The sequence below is a fragment of the Falco peregrinus genome, chromosome 4, assembly GCF_023634155.1.
Source record: "Falco peregrinus isolate bFalPer1 chromosome 4, bFalPer1.pri, whole genome shotgun sequence".
In the NCBI taxonomy this organism is placed as follows: Eukaryota; Metazoa; Chordata; class Aves; order Falconiformes; family Falconidae; genus Falco; species Falco peregrinus.
This window is the reverse complement of record NC_073724.1, coordinates 24,344,833-24,365,541: the sequence shown is the minus strand read 5'-3', so window position 1 is coordinate 24,365,541 and position 20,709 is coordinate 24,344,833. Positions and strand designations below refer to the sequence as shown.

The following is a 20,709-nucleotide window of genomic DNA, read 5'->3' as shown; positions in this document are numbered from 1 at the left end:
TTGGCCCTTCAGGATTGCCCCCCAAAGGACTCTGTAACCAGTGTCCTAAACAGGCCAAAGTCTGCCCTGTGGAAGTCCAAGGTAGTGTTCTCATGACTCCCCCTCCTTACTTCTCCAAGAATCAAAAATTCTATTGTTTCATGATTGCTGTGCCCAAGACAGCTTGCAACCATCACATCACCCACATGTTCTTCTCTGTTCACAGACAACAGGTCTAGCAGGACGCCTCCCCTAGCTGGCTCACTCACCAGCTGTGTTGGGAAGTTACCTTCCACGCACCCCAGGAACCTGCTAGACTGTTTCCTCTCTGCTGTATTGTATTTCCAGTAGACATCTGGTAAATTGAAGCGTCCCATGAGAACAAGTGTTAGCAGTCATGAGACTTCTCCCAGCTGCATACAGAATATTTTATCTGCCTCTTCATCCTGGTTGGGTTGTTTATAACAGACGCCCACCATGATATCTGCCTTGTTGGCCCTTCCCTTGGTTCTTACCCACAAACACTCAACCCTATTGTAACCATCATTAAACTCTAGACAATCAAAACACTCCCTAACATACAGGGCTACCACACCACCTCTCCTTCCTTGCCTATCCCTTCTGAAGAATTGATATTTATACATGGTAAGAAGTCATAAATCTAACAATATGATTGAGAAATATCTAGAAAAAAGAATACTGTCAGGAAGTCCATTGCCTGAACTCTGAAGAACTTATAAAGGTATTATAGATAATAGGTATAATAAACTTACATAGATAAACTATTTACATTGTAATTGTTATATTACTATAAATATATATTTATATATTATATATAAATATAGCATAAAAGGCCTATATAGGAAGTACCAGTGCTGTTGAAGATTAGAGCTTCATCATATATTTATTTTAAAGATAATTAACCAATTAAAACATGCATGATAGCTTATGATTTTTAGTTTGATGATGAAATGTATATTAAGAATCAGTTAGGGCGCATGACTGAATTATTTAAATGCAGGATTGTTTGAACTCTGGTATACTTACTTGTGCACAAGGATTACTGGTGTACAGGACTGAACTTGCTACTTATATTATCTGAATAAAAGAAGCTTGTATGACAAACGAAGTGTTGAGTCAAACATGTGGCTAAAGGAGGGCTGAGGGAGACTGCTCACAGAAAGAAGTGGAACGACAAGAATGCTGTCAGGCAACCATGGCTTCCAAAAGCCTGGTGGCCCCTCACTTATGAGTGCCAGATGTCTGACTGCTGCTGCAGCCTGGTTGCCTCTTGACATCCATTCCCCTACAAATGGCCAATGTCAGTAGACTGGTCGTAAAAGCAATGGTCTGCTGGTGCACTGGAGTTGATAGGTATGAACTAAAAAATGTCAGTACCAGTGTGTCAAAGCAAATATTGATTTTGTTGCTCACAGTAATATATGGGACAGATCAGTTCAGTGAATATTAATCTAATTAGTCCTATCCCCAGGAGCAAGTTTTATGGTCATATACTTTGCATGTGAATTCACTACAGGGCACAGTTAAGATTGCTCGAATGCCCTAATTGCTTCTCAATACTTTAATGTGCTTGGATATTCTTTAATTTAACATTGACTCTGAATTGTCTGGGTTATAATTCTCACTATAATTGCAGCATTCCTGTAACAAAGTTTATTGTAAATTACGAATATGTGCTATTAACCTTGACTTCAATTTAACATCACTTTTGTCTGGAAACTGCATTAAGAACTGGGGCCAAGTGCCCAGCTGATGTAAAGCCACTTATCTCCAGCTGAGTCAACAAAGCTATGCTGACTTAAATCTTACATTGTTTTGCCAGCTCTAAACACTAAGCTATACAATAACACTGTGCACATTATGAATATTAATAATGTTAAAAGAGTTACTAGTTTTCTAGTATTTATTTCCAATCTTGAACTCACCCGTTTTGGGGCTACCATTTCATTGCCATTGCATTGAAATCAATGAAACATTCAGAGATAACCAAAACACTATGAATCACTACAGGCACATTGCAAACTTGTAAATCATGGAAGAATCTGCCAACTTACATATAGTTAATAAGTTAATGTACTCAAATGTTTTAAAAACACCAAATGCTTGGTCCCTAAGCAAATAACCTCTTGACAGTTTTTTGAACCTCTCAAAGTTTGTGTGTGTGTGTGTGTGTTTGTAGTAAACAAAATACTTCACTGTTAAACTAGTTATAATGTAGATGAGAAGGCTTCTTTATCACCATTGCCAAGATGAAATAAAGGTATTTCAGTTTATTTATAAATACTCATAAGAATGGTGATTGTTGGGAAGACTTACTCACTTAAAGAAATTTGAAATAAACCCCATTTTATTTTGGTATGATGAGTAGAGATGGCCACATCAAATATTTATAATGACAGAAATTACAGAAAAATTGCACTATGAGATCAAGATTTTAGGTAAATATTTTTTCTTGCTAACAGTCTTGATGACTACTGCATGCAGTCATTAAGTCTAGAAAATTTAGCCCCTGATTCTTTGGTATAAGTTTTCATTCAGCAATGACATCATGTGAATGTATTCACAGTAACTACCAGGCACATACTTTTCAGAACAGCAATTAAGGGACTTCTTACATCTTAGAACATGGTTTTACTTTTGATTAGCTATCTTTAGAAATGATGCAACCTGTTTCAAAAGTGACTAAGAAAAATACTTTGGCATATTTTTCAACTTAAATGGATGAAATATTTTGCTCGAAATATATTGATTTATATTTCAGAATATGCAAATGTGTACTTTTATGACTTGATCCCACTAAAAGCCCTGTGGTGGCAATTACACCAAAGTAGCTAACTTTGCAAAAATGAAGAATGACTTAGGATGATTTTGTATACCCAGTGTTTAAGTAACCCAATGTGATGGTTATTAAAAAATCATTGCTTTCAAAACAACATTTACTTCCTAACTTCTCTAAATCAAATATTTTAAAAATGAGTATGTCATAAAAGTGGAGGCATCTAAAATGACAGTATCTTAAAAAATTGACCTTATGAATGCTATTTAATGGATGCATCAAATAAATGATGAAGCTTCCCATTCCAGAAAAGTCATGGATTATGACTGCTTTGTGGTTTCACATAATTAAGTCACACTACAAAAGATTATTAATATTTCAAGTTACATGAAATTCTCAAGAATGAAACTCCTAAAAAAGTTAGATGTTTTCAAAATTTTTTTGAAGCAGTTTTACTAAAGCAGTAAACAGTTTTTAATTTTTATAGAAAAAATAATGATATAACAGATAGAAAAAGTCAGTCACTTTCACTAAAAAAATTACTTTCGGTCACCTTTTAAAGCAAAAAAAAAATAATCATAATACGTAATGACACATTCCTTATTCCCACCAGTTCCCATTTTTTTCCTTTCTCAGAAGCATCATCATTATGAGATACCAGCATTAACTTATAACACAGTTAGAAACCTACCTTCCTATGAATTGCACAGCTTCCTTTGTCAGTCTCTGAGTAAGGTTCTCATAGGATAGTGGTTGCTGGATAATCTGATGGTCCCTCATTAAGAAGCAGTTCAAGTGTCGAAAATGATAAAAGAAAAAAACCAAAGCCACAAGTGAAATAGTGGCTATTAACAAGCAGTAACCCAATGCTTGGAAAGGTACTTTGAGGAAGCCAATGTGCTGCGCTATTGCCAAAGAGACCAGGGTGATTCCAGCTATTTCGATTGGGATGACAAGGGATTTCTGAACCCCTTTTAAAAATACGCTGCCTTGGCCAGGTTTGCAGTCTCTAAAATTGGTCACGGTGAGCCCATAAAAGTAATCAAATCCATGACTGAGGGGGTGGTGACAGAAGTCATTACTGCTTTCACAGTTCATCCCAAGATGCCACTTTCCTACAAAGAGAGGAGGACAGGGAATATTTTTGTAGTTAACTCATCAAACTTAAAATGTGCACTACTCCAAACATGAAACTGTCACTATCTGACTGATATCTCCCCGCCCCCAGCATTTATTGTGTGGATCCCTATTTGCTATCTAATCTTTCTTTATGCCTTCATGAAAGACTTTGTTTCATGTCTGCCTCTTCATTTTAGTTAGAAATAGTTTGGCACAGCTCCTGATGGAGACCATTAAATTCTGAGTGGGCTAGCAGGTCACTGAAGAGCAACAGAGCCCTAACAGATAGTTAACTTGGAAAATGAAGCCTTTGTGCATGTGTAGTTAAATAGTCATAAGAAAATACCATTTTGTATCAGCTACTGCTTTCTTAGGAAGAGCCAATATGGAGTTACGAAATGTCTTTTCTGGAATTTTTCTGGCAAATAATTCATATTTGACTAGGGTTTTTTTTAAAAAAAAAAAACAAAAACCAACCCAACCAAAACCAGACAAACACAAACCAAAACAAAAAAACCCAACCAAACAGTAACGAAGAGGGAATAACCCAAGAATATTGACATTATCAAGGCATTTATTATTTAGATGATTGCAGAATCTCTGAAATCACCCGTTTCCCTCACTATATACGTTTATATATATAGTGAGGGAGATAATCTTTTATTTATATGTATTTTACATATACATAAATAAAAAAGAAACAATAACAAGTAAATTACTGCCAAATACTATCTCTCACAGCATTTTGTCTCACTAGGAAATTGTTCTGATTCTGCAATAATGTTGGACGCTGACTGACACAAGAAAACAGTGAGTCTGATTTGCATTATAGTAGCATAATCTATGTTCATGCTGATTACAGTAAGTGTCTAGATAATTCATTCTGTGACTCAGGTACAACCCCTTACCATATGCTTATGCATTGCTTAGTGCAACAGACCTAACTGTTACTTAAATTCAAATATATAATTAAAAGAAAATCAAATTCAGTTAAGCCTATTGACGTAAATTATGGCTAGAGCTATGCTCTTTGGTCTCAGCAAGGAAATGTGTTGAGTATTTGACAAAATGTGTCACTCTTGATAAAATAGATGACAATATATATTGCTGGGCCAAATTTTATTTATTTTTTTAATCAAATACCTAAACATGACCAGCAGAATTTAGAGGCTGTGATCTTAAAACAAATAAATACAAAAACCTGCAAACCCAGTAAGTTCCCACCCCCATAACCTATCCCAAATAAATTTGAAATATTTTATTCTAAAGACTTCAGGATACACATGGTAAAAAGTACATGAAAGGAAAAAAAGCATGTATAGAATTTTCCCCTTTCCTCAAGGAAAATCTCAGCTTTTACCCATCTGTAAAGAACAGTCCTGATGCAGGCAGTCCCTGAGCATCTCCTGGGTGTAGTGAACAGCACATTCATCCTGTACTTCTGCTTTTGACAATGACAAATGCAGGTACTGCCGTACCAAAGAGGATGAAGGTGGGGGTCAGTTCTGTTCTTTTTGAAAGAGTACCTAGCAAATGGGCTTCATGTCATTATTTCTCTTTCACGAACGACAGAACTAAGGTATGGGATGGGAATGCTGTGTGCGTAAGTTCACCCATCAGAAAAGGTGGGGAAAAAGATCATAGAAATCTTGAGCCTAACCATATGCTTAGTTGAATCTAGTTCTCTCCGTATATCTCTTGATGGTCTTAGATTAGAAATACCTTCTCTATATCATAAAAGCAGGTACAAAGCATTTTCAGGTCTGCTTATGTGCCACTGCAATGGAAGCCTCTACAGCTTTTTCCTCCCTTCAGAGGCTTTCCCACTTGCTGTCAGATGGCCCCTCACCTAAGGCGGTATTCTGCTTTCTGTGAGCAGAATGGTTCTTGTCACTAATTTTGACATGGTCCAGTGAATGTTACTGTGGCCGATTATAAAAACAGCAATGCAGGCCACTGTACTGAATTTTCTGATGTTATAATGGTGCCATAAAGGGCTAGCTAAGACTGAAACTTTTAAATTTCATTCCCAGTAAGCAAAGACACAGATTTTGGAAAACAAAAGATTCAGTGTTTCCTCCTAGGTTTACATGACTGTCTTTATGCAATAGTCATAAAGCCAGATGTGTAGCAAAGTGAGCATGAAAAAACTGTCATCAAGTTAGATAAATGAAATAAAGGTAGAAGCTTATAATCACAAATATAAATTATCCTAAAGCTTTATTTTTTATTTTTTTGCTGTTATTTGTCAAACCAAAAGCACTTATAAGTCAGTAAAAAATATGAAAAAGAAACCACAAAAAATTGAATACACTTTCAATGTCATTTACTATGATATATGTAAGTTTGTTTAAACTGGATCTCAATAAAAGTAGACATTGCAAGCCAGGACAGAACAGTCCTGCAACTACAAATCAGTACAGGGGAAAATATGGGATCTATTTTTATCGAAAGGGTTTTAGCAAACACAACAAATTGTTCAATGTCAAGATGAACTTGGGCCTCAGAAAAAGATTTGTTCAGAAGCCAAACAAAGCAGACAGCAGGTTAGCTGGGAAAAGCAACAGAAGCACTGGTTCAAATTATATCAGCAGCTGTGACGGAAAGACACAATTGCCATTCTCAAACGGCTGATGAGGTAGAGGGTTTTGATACATCCTGCACTACTCTGAAAAAAGCAAGTCATGACTGGGTCGACAAGACATATTTTGTTTCATTCCTTGTGACAATAACCCCTGCCTTGAGCTAATGTTTCAACAGATTACTGTAATGTGCTTTATACTCTGGGGCCCTTCTGAATCTGAGAGCAGTGGAAAATGCTCTCACCTCTTTGCCAAGTGAAGCTTCACAGTATGACACTTCACACAAGCATCATACACATTTCAGCAGATTCTGCCAAGCTTCTGAGTGAAACTTATGCTGTTAATTGTAAACTATGAGTACCTTAATAGTTTGAGACCTAGGCTTTTTCCCCCCTCTCCTTTGGCCACAATTAAGACTTCTGCAGAGCAAAAGCAGTGCAGTGAAAGGCAAGTGGAACTAAGAAGCAAGTCCTATTCAGCCATGAAACCTTATTTGGAACTTAGCTTTTCAGAAACCAGAATGCTGGAGAGGCTGTAAATCCATGTTTCCCCTCCACATTTCCCTCAGACAGTTGAAAAGGATGCAATATGAAGACTGAGTTGTATATGATATATTTCCTTTGGTATGATTTTGTGTTCTTCAGATAAATGCTAAGATACAAGATGCAGAGGAAGAGGCAAACAGAAATACACGTTCAAAGAACTAAATTTACATTAATTATGTAGTAATAATAATAAAAGTATATATGCATATATTGTTAATATGGTCAGATTTTAAGCTGTTGTATTAATAACTGTTCTATACTGTCAGTCTTGTATTGGACACATTACTACTGTGAGTCTCACCTCATTCTGGAGGAAAGATACAAGTCCCAGTTTATCCGTTAGTATTTGTGACTTTGGAGATGAGATACACAGGTGGATTTTAAACTTCTCTGGATGCTAGACAACACACTGCATAACAGTTGTGAGGAAAATTGACCTTTACTCAACTGTGACTCAGTACAGCAGTAGTTAAAATAATAACAATCTCCTTTCAGTGGAATATTTGCATTATGAATAACTATTTCCTACAAAACATCAACACTTCTTGCCATTCTCCAGGATCCTTAACTGGTGAAATATTTCATATTCAATGCACCTGCCTTCTCTGAGAAAACCTGGTTTTGTTGCAGATCTTCTGACTGGCGTTTCCTGACAGATCTACTGGATGTCACCTTCTTTGTGTCACAGGGGAAAACCAATGAAGCAAAAAAGGGTATACATAAAGTAGATTTATAGCTAAAATGTATTTAGGCATGTATCAAGCAAGAGGAAGCATACATTCAGAGGACAGAAAAAAATTTAAAGAGAAAGAAAAATGCATTTAGGGAAGAAAAAAAAATCCTTAGAGAGTAAAGGGGAGACACTTGGCAAAAAAAAAAAAAAAAAAAAAGTGACAATACAGGCTTGAGGAACTGAAAAGGTTTAAAATTACCCTTATGCCAATCTATCACTGGTGCAGAATTGACAATTAATTGTTTGGGAACTGCTGAGTTAGACTGAACCAAGCAAAGACTCCCTGACCTAGACCAATATGATGGTATAAGAACACCAGCAGAGGCAGAAAATGGGCTGGTTGGGAATCAGTCTGTCTATCTAGTCTTCAAATCTAGATAATTTTTCTTTTTGTCATTTACATATGTTTTATCTTTAATTTTAATGCACTTCTTGATTTTTGGAATCCTTCATTATCCTCTAAGGATATGGTAATATTACATCTTATGGTTTCATAGCTATCATTCAGGCCACTTGGAAGAATTGTTCATTAAGCGTCATGGAGATAACTTCTAGAGATCTAAAGTGGCAAGCTGTCACATTGCAGTGAAAGTAGTTAAAAAAAGAACGTTAACTAGGTCAGCCCCAGAAAATGAGTTGTATTACAGTGCTTGTTACAAACAGGAAAATGGTTTTTTTTCGTAATCTTTAACTGAATATGGAGCAATAGCAATTAACTCCACAACGAACATTACAATGTATGAATGGCTTTCCTGCACTATGCTTGAAACACACCTGCACTAAATATACTTCTCCTAATATTTTCTTGGTTTCTGTTTTGAATCTATCAGGATATCAAGGTATTTTGTATTTTATAAGACTGGAGTATAGCTAAATAGGATTTTTAGTTAGGAGGATTGACATTGGTTATCTCCATAATACATATATTTTTTGAACAGTAGTGTGAATTGTCAGTCTTGCTAAACAGCCTGATTTTTTAAACAAAAATTACTCCCAAAATTGCAAGTTTTTGTTACATTTAAAAATCCAGTTGAGTGCATCCATCATCTAAATTAACGTAGCAACATTCCAGTATAATGTCCTCTAAACAACTATTTCCTGGCAATTCCAGTACAGAAATACATTATGTGATACAAGTTGTATTTCACAAAAATCTTTTAAAATATAAGCAGTGTGGAATAAGTCAGTGGCTAAATTAGGAAAAAAATAATCACATTTAAATGTTATAACATTCTGATATTCATTCCAATTCTGTTTAATATTCATCTAGTGGGATGCCTTCTACCCATCACTGGACATTTATGCTGCAGTTAGTTGTCTGAACTATCTTTATAATAAGTGAGAAACATATCTTCATGTTAAACTTCTCCCACAGGATGAGACAAATTTCCTAGAAATGCTCATTTCTGTCTGGTGACTACGAAGTGAATCCACACAGTTAGCTCAGGTACGACATTATTTACTTACAGATATTTGAAAACAGGGGAAATGAGTCCCACCACTGTGCTGACTTGTACCCTGTGATTGATCTCTCATTCTTTCTTTGTTGTAATCAAACTCCTATTTATACCAAAAACTTTACAAGAGCTTGACTAATTTTCAATTTGTTCATCATGTTTCTTCAGTACATTGCACAATGAGACTATAACTACAAAAGAGCATTAGACATACTTGTTTAGTGTTTTACATATGCACCCTGATTAGTGCTTCACATATGCATGGGAATGTGCTCAGCTTTTTGCCAGAAAAATGAACTCATTATGCTGTGGAGGAAAAAAGCTTAATGGTGACCCTTAGTAGCCTATATGGGAAGCGAATGTTCTTTTGATTGAAAAGAATGAAAAATAATGCTGTGTATGTATGCAGTTTTACCTATTAGAGCTGTTGCGTAACCGCTCTGCTTCAGGAGTTTGGAAAAAGTTATTTCTTCAGAAGGAAGTCCCCCAGAAGAGGCAGAAAATAAGAAGACACCAACTCGGGAGAAGGCAGCCATTCCTAAGTAGAATGAAAATTAATGAGACTTGGATAATAAAGTGAAACAATTTCCATTCACTCTTTCTGCATGCATATTTTTTTTTTTTTTTGCTTAGGTGCTATCACCTAAATGACATATTACCACAGACACTAAATGTAAAAGTTGCAAGTGGCAGGTACAATCATCTATTTAGTTGAGTGAGTTCTTTTTTGTATTGACACCAGAAATTAAGAAGTGGAGAAAAAATTCTTTGCTTGTAACTATGGGGCAGCCATCACATAAGCAGCTGCAGCCCCTTCTGTAGAAGTTCTAAGGTATAACATATCTGAAAGAAGTTTAGCTTGCATAATTAACTTTTTCTTGTACATGGGAAAGGAATGGAGCTGAAGACTAAGTGAGATCACTCCCAAGTTCTATTCTCAGAACTTCTATTTTCTTCATATGTGGTTTTCTACAAGCCTTTAAGGTTATTTAAGAGAAGGCAGCTGAAATAGAGCAGGCTTACAGCTGGGCATGTAACTATCGTGAGGTCAAAGAAGAGCAAGACAGAGTGTGACTCTGGAAAAAGAGTGGCTAGGGCGCTCAGCTCTGATGGGAGAGGATCAGTGCTTCAATGGCGTGAAGACACACGATTCAAGGCACACAGAATGCATTAAAGCACCAACAGGTATCAGCTAACAAGACAACATCTAAATAAGGCACAGTAATTTCTATATACTGAGAGTCTGAGAAACACAAACTTGAGCTTATAAACTACTCTGAGGACGAGGAACTTGTGAGCTCAGGTTCATGAAAATTAGATGACTAGGATTTCAGTTGAGAGCTGGCTCTGAGTATAGAGAAAACAGAGTATCTATGCAAATCTGTGCAGATGTATCTCCAGGAATTCTGAATTATGCAACTGAATGATTGCAGTGCCAAAGTTACATGACTGATGTAGACAACCAGAATCTTCCCTCAGGTATCCCTTGTGGTTAGATGAGAAAAAGACTTATTAGACTGGTTTACTAAAGACAGCTCAACCTACACTTCAAATGTTGACTCCAGTTTTTCACCCTAGCTAGCTTTACTGATCAACAATTTAGGTAGTTTTAGTTATCTATATATCTCTATACTTTGTCATATATCTTTTTATATTTATTTTATATATTTCAATCTCTTGTAACTGAAATCAGTGTAATTCCCTTACATTACCTGAATGAAAGTACAGGACCATGATTTTTTTTTTCCTCTCCCATCATTAGCTTTCTCTGAGTTTGTGTCTCATCACATACTGCATTTCAGAATATTTTTCTTCAGTTCTATTAGCAGAAGTTTTAAATTTCCAACACTTTTTTCCACATCATGATACCAGTACCTTCTACAATAATCCTTTATTAGCTTTTCACTGATGTTTGGAAGTAGTCCATACTTAGCAATTTCACAATTTAAGACAAAGTTCAATTTTTGCACTTACAAGGAAATGATTAGGTATGTCTGAGAGCCCATCAGATAAGAAAAACAGTTCCAATGCTAGTTTTTCAGAAATAAGAACAAGGATCATAATGGAAAGTGACCTGTGGCTTAATCTACAGTAAATATTAATAGCATTATAGATGTACCAGGTATATAAAATTTTCCTTTGCAGCTGAATGTAATGGAAAATTTAGCAAGTTTTATTAGCTGGCACTTTTGCAGAAGCTTGTTACTTGATTTGAATGAGCATGAACATATCAAATAGGCTTCAGAGCCTTGCTTTGCTTTCATTCCCAGAAGCAAGGACAGGATGTTTTATCACTAATGAACAAGTGATCTGATTAATGTATAATGAACCTTGCTAAAAATTATGTTAAGGGAATTTTAAAGTTGCATTGCTAAGCACTGAGGGGCTCAGTCCCAGCACACTAAAATAAATAGACTAGATCTTCACTGACTCAAATGGGCTTTGGATCAGGTACTTTAAAAGTAAGAGAAGTCACTAAATGCATGTATTCATGGGATACTTAACATTGTGTATGGGTAGATATGGAATAAAAATACTTAGAAAGAAGGGAGATTTTTTTGTACTTCCTCCCAGTTTTAACAGCTGCTGGAATACCTTAATGAACTGTCCTTTACACACCCCCACCCCCCACCACCCCCACACCCACCCTCCCCCCACCAGTAATTTGTCTGAACCAAAAGGGTTTGTACAAACTGAAACGTCTGAGCAGAAGGATTTACACTGGGTTCTTCCACTGTCTCTGTCTAGAATCATCTCCATTATGTTCAACACTCAGGCTGCCCACCAGCGTCCTGGGAGCAGCCTGCACGCAGCTGGGCAGGCAGGCAAAGAGCCCATGGTCATTTGGACAGTGGAGGAAGTCCACGGAATTTGTCTGCTCCTTACGTTAAATAACCACAATCAGACTTTTTCCTCAGAACTTTTTAAAAAATATTTTTCTCAATAAAAATGCTTTCTTTTCGTGTTAACTCTTTGGAAATGTAAACATTTCCCATATATATGGAAGATTTCAAATGCTGACCAAATATGCTAAGCTTGATTAGTCACTGAAACGAGTATCTAATCCAGTAATGATAAGGATATCAAGAAAGGCCAGAGGGAAAAAAAATGCATACAGTTTACTACCAATAATATATATATAAATTAAGTAATGGGATTTTACCTGATCTGATAGGGTATCGCCCTGTCAGGAAAGCTGCCCTGCTTGGAGTACAAAGTGGAGATGCTGCTATATGTTGAGTAAGCGTCACACCTTCCTCTGCTAGCCTGTCAATACTAGGGGTTCTGGAAAAACATAAGTAGGAAAAAGAAGAAAAGAATACACAAAGATAATTATCTGGAAATCAGCATGGTGAGATCAAGGCATCTGAGGCAAAAACTACCAGGAAAATCAAGTTACGATTTACTGTATGTAAATTATGAAAACCATGGGGGGTGGAGGTAGGGAAGTGGTTCCAATTCTAAATACTATCATGTCAAATCTTTTTACATTAAGTAGCAACACTGAACTGAGACACTGTGGCATTGTGTCAAAAATCTTTTTCCTCCTTTCCTCTTCATGAACAGTACTAAACTGTGACATGTGGACATATTGTATTGCAACCCTTTTTAAAGCATTCCTTGACTCGGAACTGTAATTTGGGTACTTAAACAGCCTTTCTGCTTCAGCAATGAGGAGAGACTGAAGAAAGGTTGTGCCTCCTGACTCCCTACTTGGTGTCATTTCCATCTTTCCCTAACAAAAGTTTTTTTGGGGTAGGGGCAATGTGTGGTGGCATCTTATTAGGGGAGCTTCAAATGGTTATGACTCTCCATTAGGCTCTATATTAACGTTTACATGTTTACATGTCTGACACAACTATGTCTGAAATATTAGACCTAGGAGCACATCAAATTTTCCATATCTGCATGGAAAATTTGTCCGTGACCTAGCTCACCATGCAGATGAAAATTGGTTTGTGCAGGAAGAAATCCTGTGCCCTTGGCTCCACAGAAAAAAAAACCACCCTAGGAATGCAGTCTGGCCAGGAGCTGCAGCATGCTCCAGTAGGTCCCTGACCTGGGAGATTAATGACCGTGACCTCAAGGTGCAGCAGTGTTCCCAGCATCTAAGTCTCAATAGTCAGAAATATTAATTTTCCAACAGATTTCTTTGCTATTTATAACATCATCTACTGACAACAAGCAGTATGATGAAATTTCTTCATATTCCAAAGATCTAATTCTGAATTCTCACATCAGAGAACACAGATCTTGGAGCAGTCCTGGTCCTTGTCATAGGAGTGATCCAAGCATTGCTGTTGTATATACTTTTTTCCTGTGTAAAACTAGAAACTGTAATGTAAGGGGTGGGGTTTGGGGGTGTGTGTTTGGTATTTTGTTTTGGGGTTGGGTTTTTTTTTTGAGATTGAGTTATGAAGAGCTTTTACTGCTAATTAACTTCAGCAGAAACAAGGATATTTAACATTTGGCAAGACAGTGCTTTTAGTCTGAATGTTTTATTTAACTTGATAAAAAATTTTGCACCACTGAAACACAGTGACAAGGTACAACTTGTGTTGTTTACACAAACATCATACCTAAGCTGGCAGTCAGAAACATACTGTGGAACACTGCTGTGTTACTCGGGTATATTAACATTTATTTTAATTAATTTATTGACTACAGCATGGATAGAAATGAAGGGAAAAAATCAGCATTTTATTTCCAATTGGTTACTGACAAGTTTGTCTCCAATCATGAGTGCTTCAAAATGTCCTTAATCTATAGTATTTGTGTCATGCGTATTTTAAAAGAAGACTGTTGATTATACTTTGCTTCCTTAGACCTACCCTTATTTGGTTGGCTGCTGAATTCTCTGCTTACAATGCAACTTCTCAGCAGGATAAACACATCAGATAATTCTTTTCTTATTAAGAAAACAAAGATGAAATATTCTATTCTCTGGAAAGGTTATCAACTTTGATTACCTATAAAGAATCTAATAAAATCTCTGAATACTTTTAGGTTTTAAACTTTACAAATTCATAGAAAAACTAAATATAAAGCTATGACTCCCCCAAATGTATCATCATACCTTAAGGTTCTGTTCCCGTAACATCCCAGGTCTCCAATACCAAGATCATCAGCCATCAGTAAAATGACATTGGGACTTGAAGCACTGTGTGTTTTGACACTGTTTATGGCACACTGGCAAATTATTAGAAATAAAAAGAGTCTCATCTTCGTCCTGGTGTGTAAGAACAAGTAGAAAACATAATAGACTTTTTTTAAAAAAAATATTTGACTGTTCATCTAATTTAATCCTATTATTGCCCTGGATTGTATAGTAGAAGAAAAAAAAAAGACTATATTTTTTTATTTGTCGGGTTTTTTTCCAAAGTGGTTTTTTTTTTAAACATTATTTTCCCTCTCATATTTCTTAAAAATAAAAATACATCTTTTAGTATATAGCTAATTTTTCCTTCACCCCTTCACACAGATGAAGGCTTTAAATAAAGACGATCAAAAAACTAGTTACAACCTCAGTGACAATACTTTTGCACACACAGATGCATTATACAACAATAAATCATGAGAGAAAATAAGATTTTTATTTATTTTTTTTTAATGTATAAATGTGATTTGAAGAACACGGAAACTCAAATCATTTAGGACCAAAATTTCCAAGGTTCACTGTAGAAAAAAAGTTCATCAATTCTGCTACTGAAGTAAATGACTGAATTTCTCTTTAACAAGGCAGAAAAAAAATCCAGCTCGAGTTTTTTGGCAGGAAAAAGCATTATGGAAAAGAGGATGAAGAGATGCATTATGAAACTATTGAAAGTTATTTTTAAGAAAAAGCTCTTCACAAACCTCTTAAGTACCAGGGTCTACAGCAAAATTATGTAAACATATTTGGTATCATTATCACAATGTTCTATAAACAATATTCATGCTATATCCAACTTAAAAAGGAAGAAGATTGAATTGGACACAAGACAATGTATTATTATATGGTTTTATGATAAAAGCACAGTCTATTTGCAGGTGTGCATGCTATGAATGCTATTTCACCTAAACAGGGACTTGTCATATCTCTGTTTTAAACTGCATTGACTATGCCCTGGCTGAAACTGAGTGTCTCTAGGCTGTGGTTGACTGTGCCAGGTACACACATCACAACAGCATCTCTCTTGTGACTCTAGTAATATTCCCATCTTTTCTGGATGCAGGCAGCCTTTTTCAAATGCAGATGAGGCATGAGTCACACCTGCACTCTGGATTATGCTGACGCAGGAAGGAAAACAGAGGAAACTAAGATGGAATAAAAAACGTGAAAGAGTAGGAAAAGGAACTAGAAACAAGAATCTCCAGAGAGAATGGGGACAGCAGGTCAAGAAAGAAAACAACTGTAAATCAATGAGTTATGGCAGATAAAAGTAACTGGAGAGAAGATAAAGAAGCCAGAACTGGAAAAACTGGTACAAAGAGACTAGATAACAAGAGAGACATTCACAAATTCACAAAAAAAAGTGTGGTGTGTAAAAATATCTGTAGAGATGGTGAAGTATTCAGAACTAGAAGAGCTTGCGCTGACTTGAATGAAGCGCAAGAAGTAAAGCTTGAGACCCAGCTGGAAGGAGAATTGGAGGTTGAAATGAGGAGAAATGGTAGAGGGTTTAAGAAACTGGAAGGGATAGTATCACAGTGGATAGGAAAACAAATTGAGGAGAAGAGGTGAGAGAACTGGGAGTGTCTGGGATAAAAGAGGTGAGGAGTTACAATTAAGGCAGATGTCAAGGTCTGCCTGGAAAGAGCCTGGATAAAATAAGGCTTGGGACAGACACAAGTAAGAAGAGGTGAAAATAGCGGGGATTTACCAACATAGACTTAAGAATTCTGACTCCCACCTTCATTATTGCCACTCTGTCAGAAAATATAGATGCAAAGAGGATTTTAACTCTTTTAGTGCTTGTTCATATACAGATAAAACACTAATAAATGTATTAGCAGATTTTTACTGCTGAACATAGGCTTTAGAGCCATTGACCTCACTTTGACAACAATTCTGGTTTAAACTTCAGCCAGCAAGATCTAAAGATCCCAGCCTTACCACAGTGGCAACAGCTCGTTACCTGGTATATTCTGTGTGAAGCAATCTACTTTATTTCAGACATGGAAAATACATACACAAACTTTAAGACTAAAACAATAAATGCCGTTCTGCTTGGCAGGATGCATCTAACCAACCCTTCATCAAACTACCATACTAATGAAGCTGTGTAGCACCTGCCACACTGCAGAATTTTAATCCCTGCAGTAGAATTGCCTTTCTTCCCTGAAAGGATAAACAAGCATCATTTGCTTCCCATGTGCTGCAAGGGAATAAGTAACACGCTGACCCCACAGAATAGGAAATACCTGCTGCCATATCCTATCTTCCTACTCCACTGTTCAAACTGGGAGGGTCTCAAGGCTCATGGCAATATGGATGTTATAAAGGGTTACGTATATGTTGCTGACATTATATGTTGAGTTGTATGAACGCTCACAGGACCTGCACATGTATTTCATAGAATTACTGAGTGCCCTCAGTTTTGCTGTAGGCTTCACATTCTCCAAATAAAATCTAGAAATATAAATTCCTGCCACTAATAAAACCTTCATTTTAAAGGAACAAAGCTAGCTGGTTTTGCAAGTTTTACAAACAGCAATTGCAAGGTTTAATTCAACTGGTAGAAACAAAACATCCTGTCTTTTCATTAGAAGGTATGGAGCTATGGAGGGTAATCTTTTTGAATATGTGAGGGGTCTTTAGCCACTAGTGCATAGTGCAAATTAATTTTCCTTTTACTGAGCAAAGTTACTGTTGGAAACCATAGTACTAGCTGTATTTCATTTTCCAGAATGAAAGAAATCTAAAAAATTAGTAAAATATCTTAGAAATTAACTGACTACAATTTATCTGACTTCTAAAGTGATTTCAAGTCTGTATAGAGACATCAGCAGGAAAATAGCCTGTTCACCAAAATACTTAAGAAAATTAAGCATCCTGGTCAAACTTGAAAATATTCTGCTGCACATGTTATACAGCCTCTTCATACAGTATTTTAAATAAATCTACACCGTAAAGTTAACAATTGCTGTGGCCACTATCAGCTGGATTGTCATTTGCATAGTGGCTGCAAATCTTGTTGTCTGGACCTATTTCTGCAGAAGTTAACCTCATTTAGTACCTCCATTTCTTATTTTGCAAACAACAAAAAATATATTATTGAAAGATGTCTCTGATACAATATTGCTGGATACTCCTCCACTCCAAAGGAGTATCTATAGACACTCTCATGCATTGGGCTATTTGCCTCCACCTGATATCATGTCCCTGAGGTGAGATCAACAAGGAAACAGGAGAAAAAATTAATCCCAACAATTCTGATTTCTCTGGCATACTCTCTGCAGCAGACTTTCATGCATCTTGATGGGATGTGCTTGGAAAGCAAGAAAAACTGGATGGATGAAATTAACTGGAACAGACAACAGCAAAGAAATTCAGAGGAGTAAAAAGGGAAGGACATTAGAAGAATGAAGGTCTGAGAATGCTGAGGCTCATCTGTATCACACCAGACAGGCATGTGCAGATCTAACAAGAAAATGACTACACAAACTAGATGAAGCTTCCACTTAACCTAGTATTTGGTCTCCAAAAGCAGCCAAACCAAATACTTAAAGAGAAAACTTAAGAAATTTGGCAAGTATATTCCTTTAATGCACCCTTCTAGATTTTGGCAGTCAGTATTTAGGGTAGTTTAAGACAGGAAAGCACTATACTGCATAGCTCCCCGTGGATATTTTTGCCCTTATGAATTTGTTTCATTTCATTTTGAACCAATTAACTTTTTTTTATTTGGTTTTTTTTTTTTGCATTGAACCAATTTGATTATGTTATTATTATTATTTTCACAACTTCCTTTAGATGTTCCTGCAGTAGGCTTCAGCTTTGAAGGCTTACATTTTAGATTCAGGTGGCAACATTTTACCTTAAAATCATGTAGGGGACACAAGTACAATTTTTAACCTCTCCTTCACCTTCCCTGTGATGTAATAGGACTAACAGTACCTTCTTTCTTCCCAAGATGGCTGCTAGGTTCAACAGATTTAAGAGGTGATTAATTTTCTATGACAGCCATATAAGAATTTGGATTTCATACATGCATTTTCAAACTACCATATATGCACACATATATAGATATGTTGATACATCTGCACATGTATGTGCATGCATATACACACATCTTACATTTTCTACATATCTTCAAATTACATTTTTGGGATTCTAATATATATTTTCTATCTGTATTGAAGCAAATTAAATATAAATGTGTAAGAATAAATGGATGAAAACAAATCACAAATATATTACACTGTTTGATGATATTTCATATGGATTTAACAAACGCTTCTTTTAAATTTTATTCTTCTGCGTTAAAAAAAAGTTGGCAGATCGTACAGGAGCCAAAATGTTGCCTTCTTTTCCTTCCTCTCACGATATTTGGCTCAAGATATGGGTAGTTGTTTCATCCTTATGCTGATTACTACAGACACATGCCTCTCTTACAAGAACAATTATATGAAACTCTTTCAAACCCTTCTTCCCAACTGAATCATCCAAGCATTTTCATTCAGTTTGATTAAGCAATTTATCTCTAAACTACTCTTTTAATGTAACAAAATCCTTCAAGAAAATGCTTAATATACTTTAGCCTTTCAGGTATAGTCTTTTCTGATGAAATAAGCAATATTTAAAGATAGTCACCTCATTAAAAAATGCTGTGCCATCCTTAAGCAGTAAGCAATAAATAAATAAATAAATAATTTTGCCTTGCTTAATTGAATGCCAGAACTCCAAAAATTTCCCAAAGTCATAAAAATCACACTGGAAACAAACTAGAAGAAAACCTCCATAAGATTCTACAAAGAGAAAATCCCTTAGCTCTATGAGAAATAAAAAAGTAAGTTTTTAAATTGTAACAAATGGTGAAGAAATACTATATAATAATAATAATTTTTCTGATACCAGCTTAAGATTTGTTCAAATCTCTGCTAACTCTTTTCTTACAGATCAGTTGTATCTGTTGCATCTTTTATGTCATATGACTCCAAAACGAGAAATAAAACCATATGCTTCTGGCCTGCTCCTAATGCTAATTCATTCAAATATTAGTTTGCATTTGCTAAGACTATGCAATAAGTCAAGTTACTTCATTCTAACTCATCACTGATAACTCAATGTCCATAATATGATTGCTTCTAATATTTATTTTTGTAGTGTAAACTCGATATTTCTTAATGCTGATTTTTCAATATTTTGTTATTTCTCACCCTCCCTGGTAAGAGACCTTCTCAGAAACCTCTTCAGTCCTCAGAGCCAGATGTACTCTTCCTGCTTCCTCAGGTCCAGGTGTATTTGAAGTGCTTATTAGTTGTTGGGTGTTTTGGGTTTTTCTTCTTTTCCAGAAAAGCCTAAGGGACATGGGAATCTTCCATCCTACCTATTGGCTAGGCACTTCAGATTCAGTGGCAGATCAGGACAACTACTTGTTTCCCCAGCTGGAACAGATCTGCATTCACCTCTCTCACTGTGTGGGCAAAGAAGGCTGGGTGTGTCTGTACCTATCTATAAACTGTTATCTGTGTCTGTAAAACAACTAGAATGCTTTTCTGAGACGTGTCATTGGATTTCAATATGCATCTTCAGGTAATGATGTACATAAATGAAAATCTGTATCTAATTTATTAAAAGTTGTCTCATTGCAAGACAGAAATTTCACTTAACATGAGCTGGGAAAAACCCCAGAACACATAATCGTGTTTCTTGTTCAAGCATGATTAATTACTTGGACTGAATCAAACAGAGATGAAGCCACATATCCTCCATCAGATATAAGTTCAATTTAGGTATCTTTTTTAAATTGCCTCTCAAGAATTTGCTAGTTTGATCTCAACTAAATTTCATAACTTAATGGCAGTATTAATATATAATAAACATTATTTCTGGTAGTAAATTATAACCTGAATGGAAGAAAAAGATTCTGTTTTGTGATAGAATGTCATTATATTATTTGTAATAAAAATACTGTATAATTCCATACACGTATCGGAGCATATACTCTTTTCCTTTTGTTAGCCAAATGCTCATTAGAAATTTAATGTTCTATATGGGCTCTGGTCAGCAATATAATAAAAGAGAACCACAAGATAACACAGATAGTCATCCTATTTGCCAGTTATGCACCATCCTGAGAGAGAAAAATAATCTAATTAAAAAAAAAAAAGGTTAAAAAAAGCTACAAAAAGTAACTACTAGTGTTCGTGCCATAGCACTTCCTGGAAACCAGAGACAAGTGTTCTAAACAATGAAAATAAATCTTTCAGATTCAGTAATCACAGATCACTAAAATGTGTCTTTACAGTTCACCAGTTCAAAAGTATTTTAGATCTGTATCTTTCTGAATCC

At 35.8% G+C, this 20,709-nt stretch overlaps 1 protein-coding gene across 10 annotated transcripts in view; it reads right to left on the bottom strand.

The window, feature by feature from the left end:
- The window catches only part of STS (steroid sulfatase), a 120,239-nt gene that overhangs the window by 80,605 nt on the left and 18,925 nt on the right, over positions 1-20,709 (bottom strand). For all 10 annotated transcript variants that reach the window (XM_055801139.1, XM_055801133.1, XM_055801130.1 and 7 more), the window contains 4 exons: positions 14,290-14,442; positions 12,376-12,497; positions 9,628-9,750; positions 3,468-3,891 (listed from right to left, as the gene is read on the bottom strand). In XM_055801139.1, the coding sequence (XP_055657114.1) occupies positions 3,468-3,891; positions 9,628-9,750; positions 12,376-12,497; positions 14,290-14,435 (815 nt within the window). In that variant the 5' untranslated portion in view covers positions 14,436-14,442. The remainder of the gene's footprint in view (positions 1-3,467; positions 3,892-9,627; positions 9,751-12,375; positions 12,498-14,289; positions 14,443-20,709) is intronic.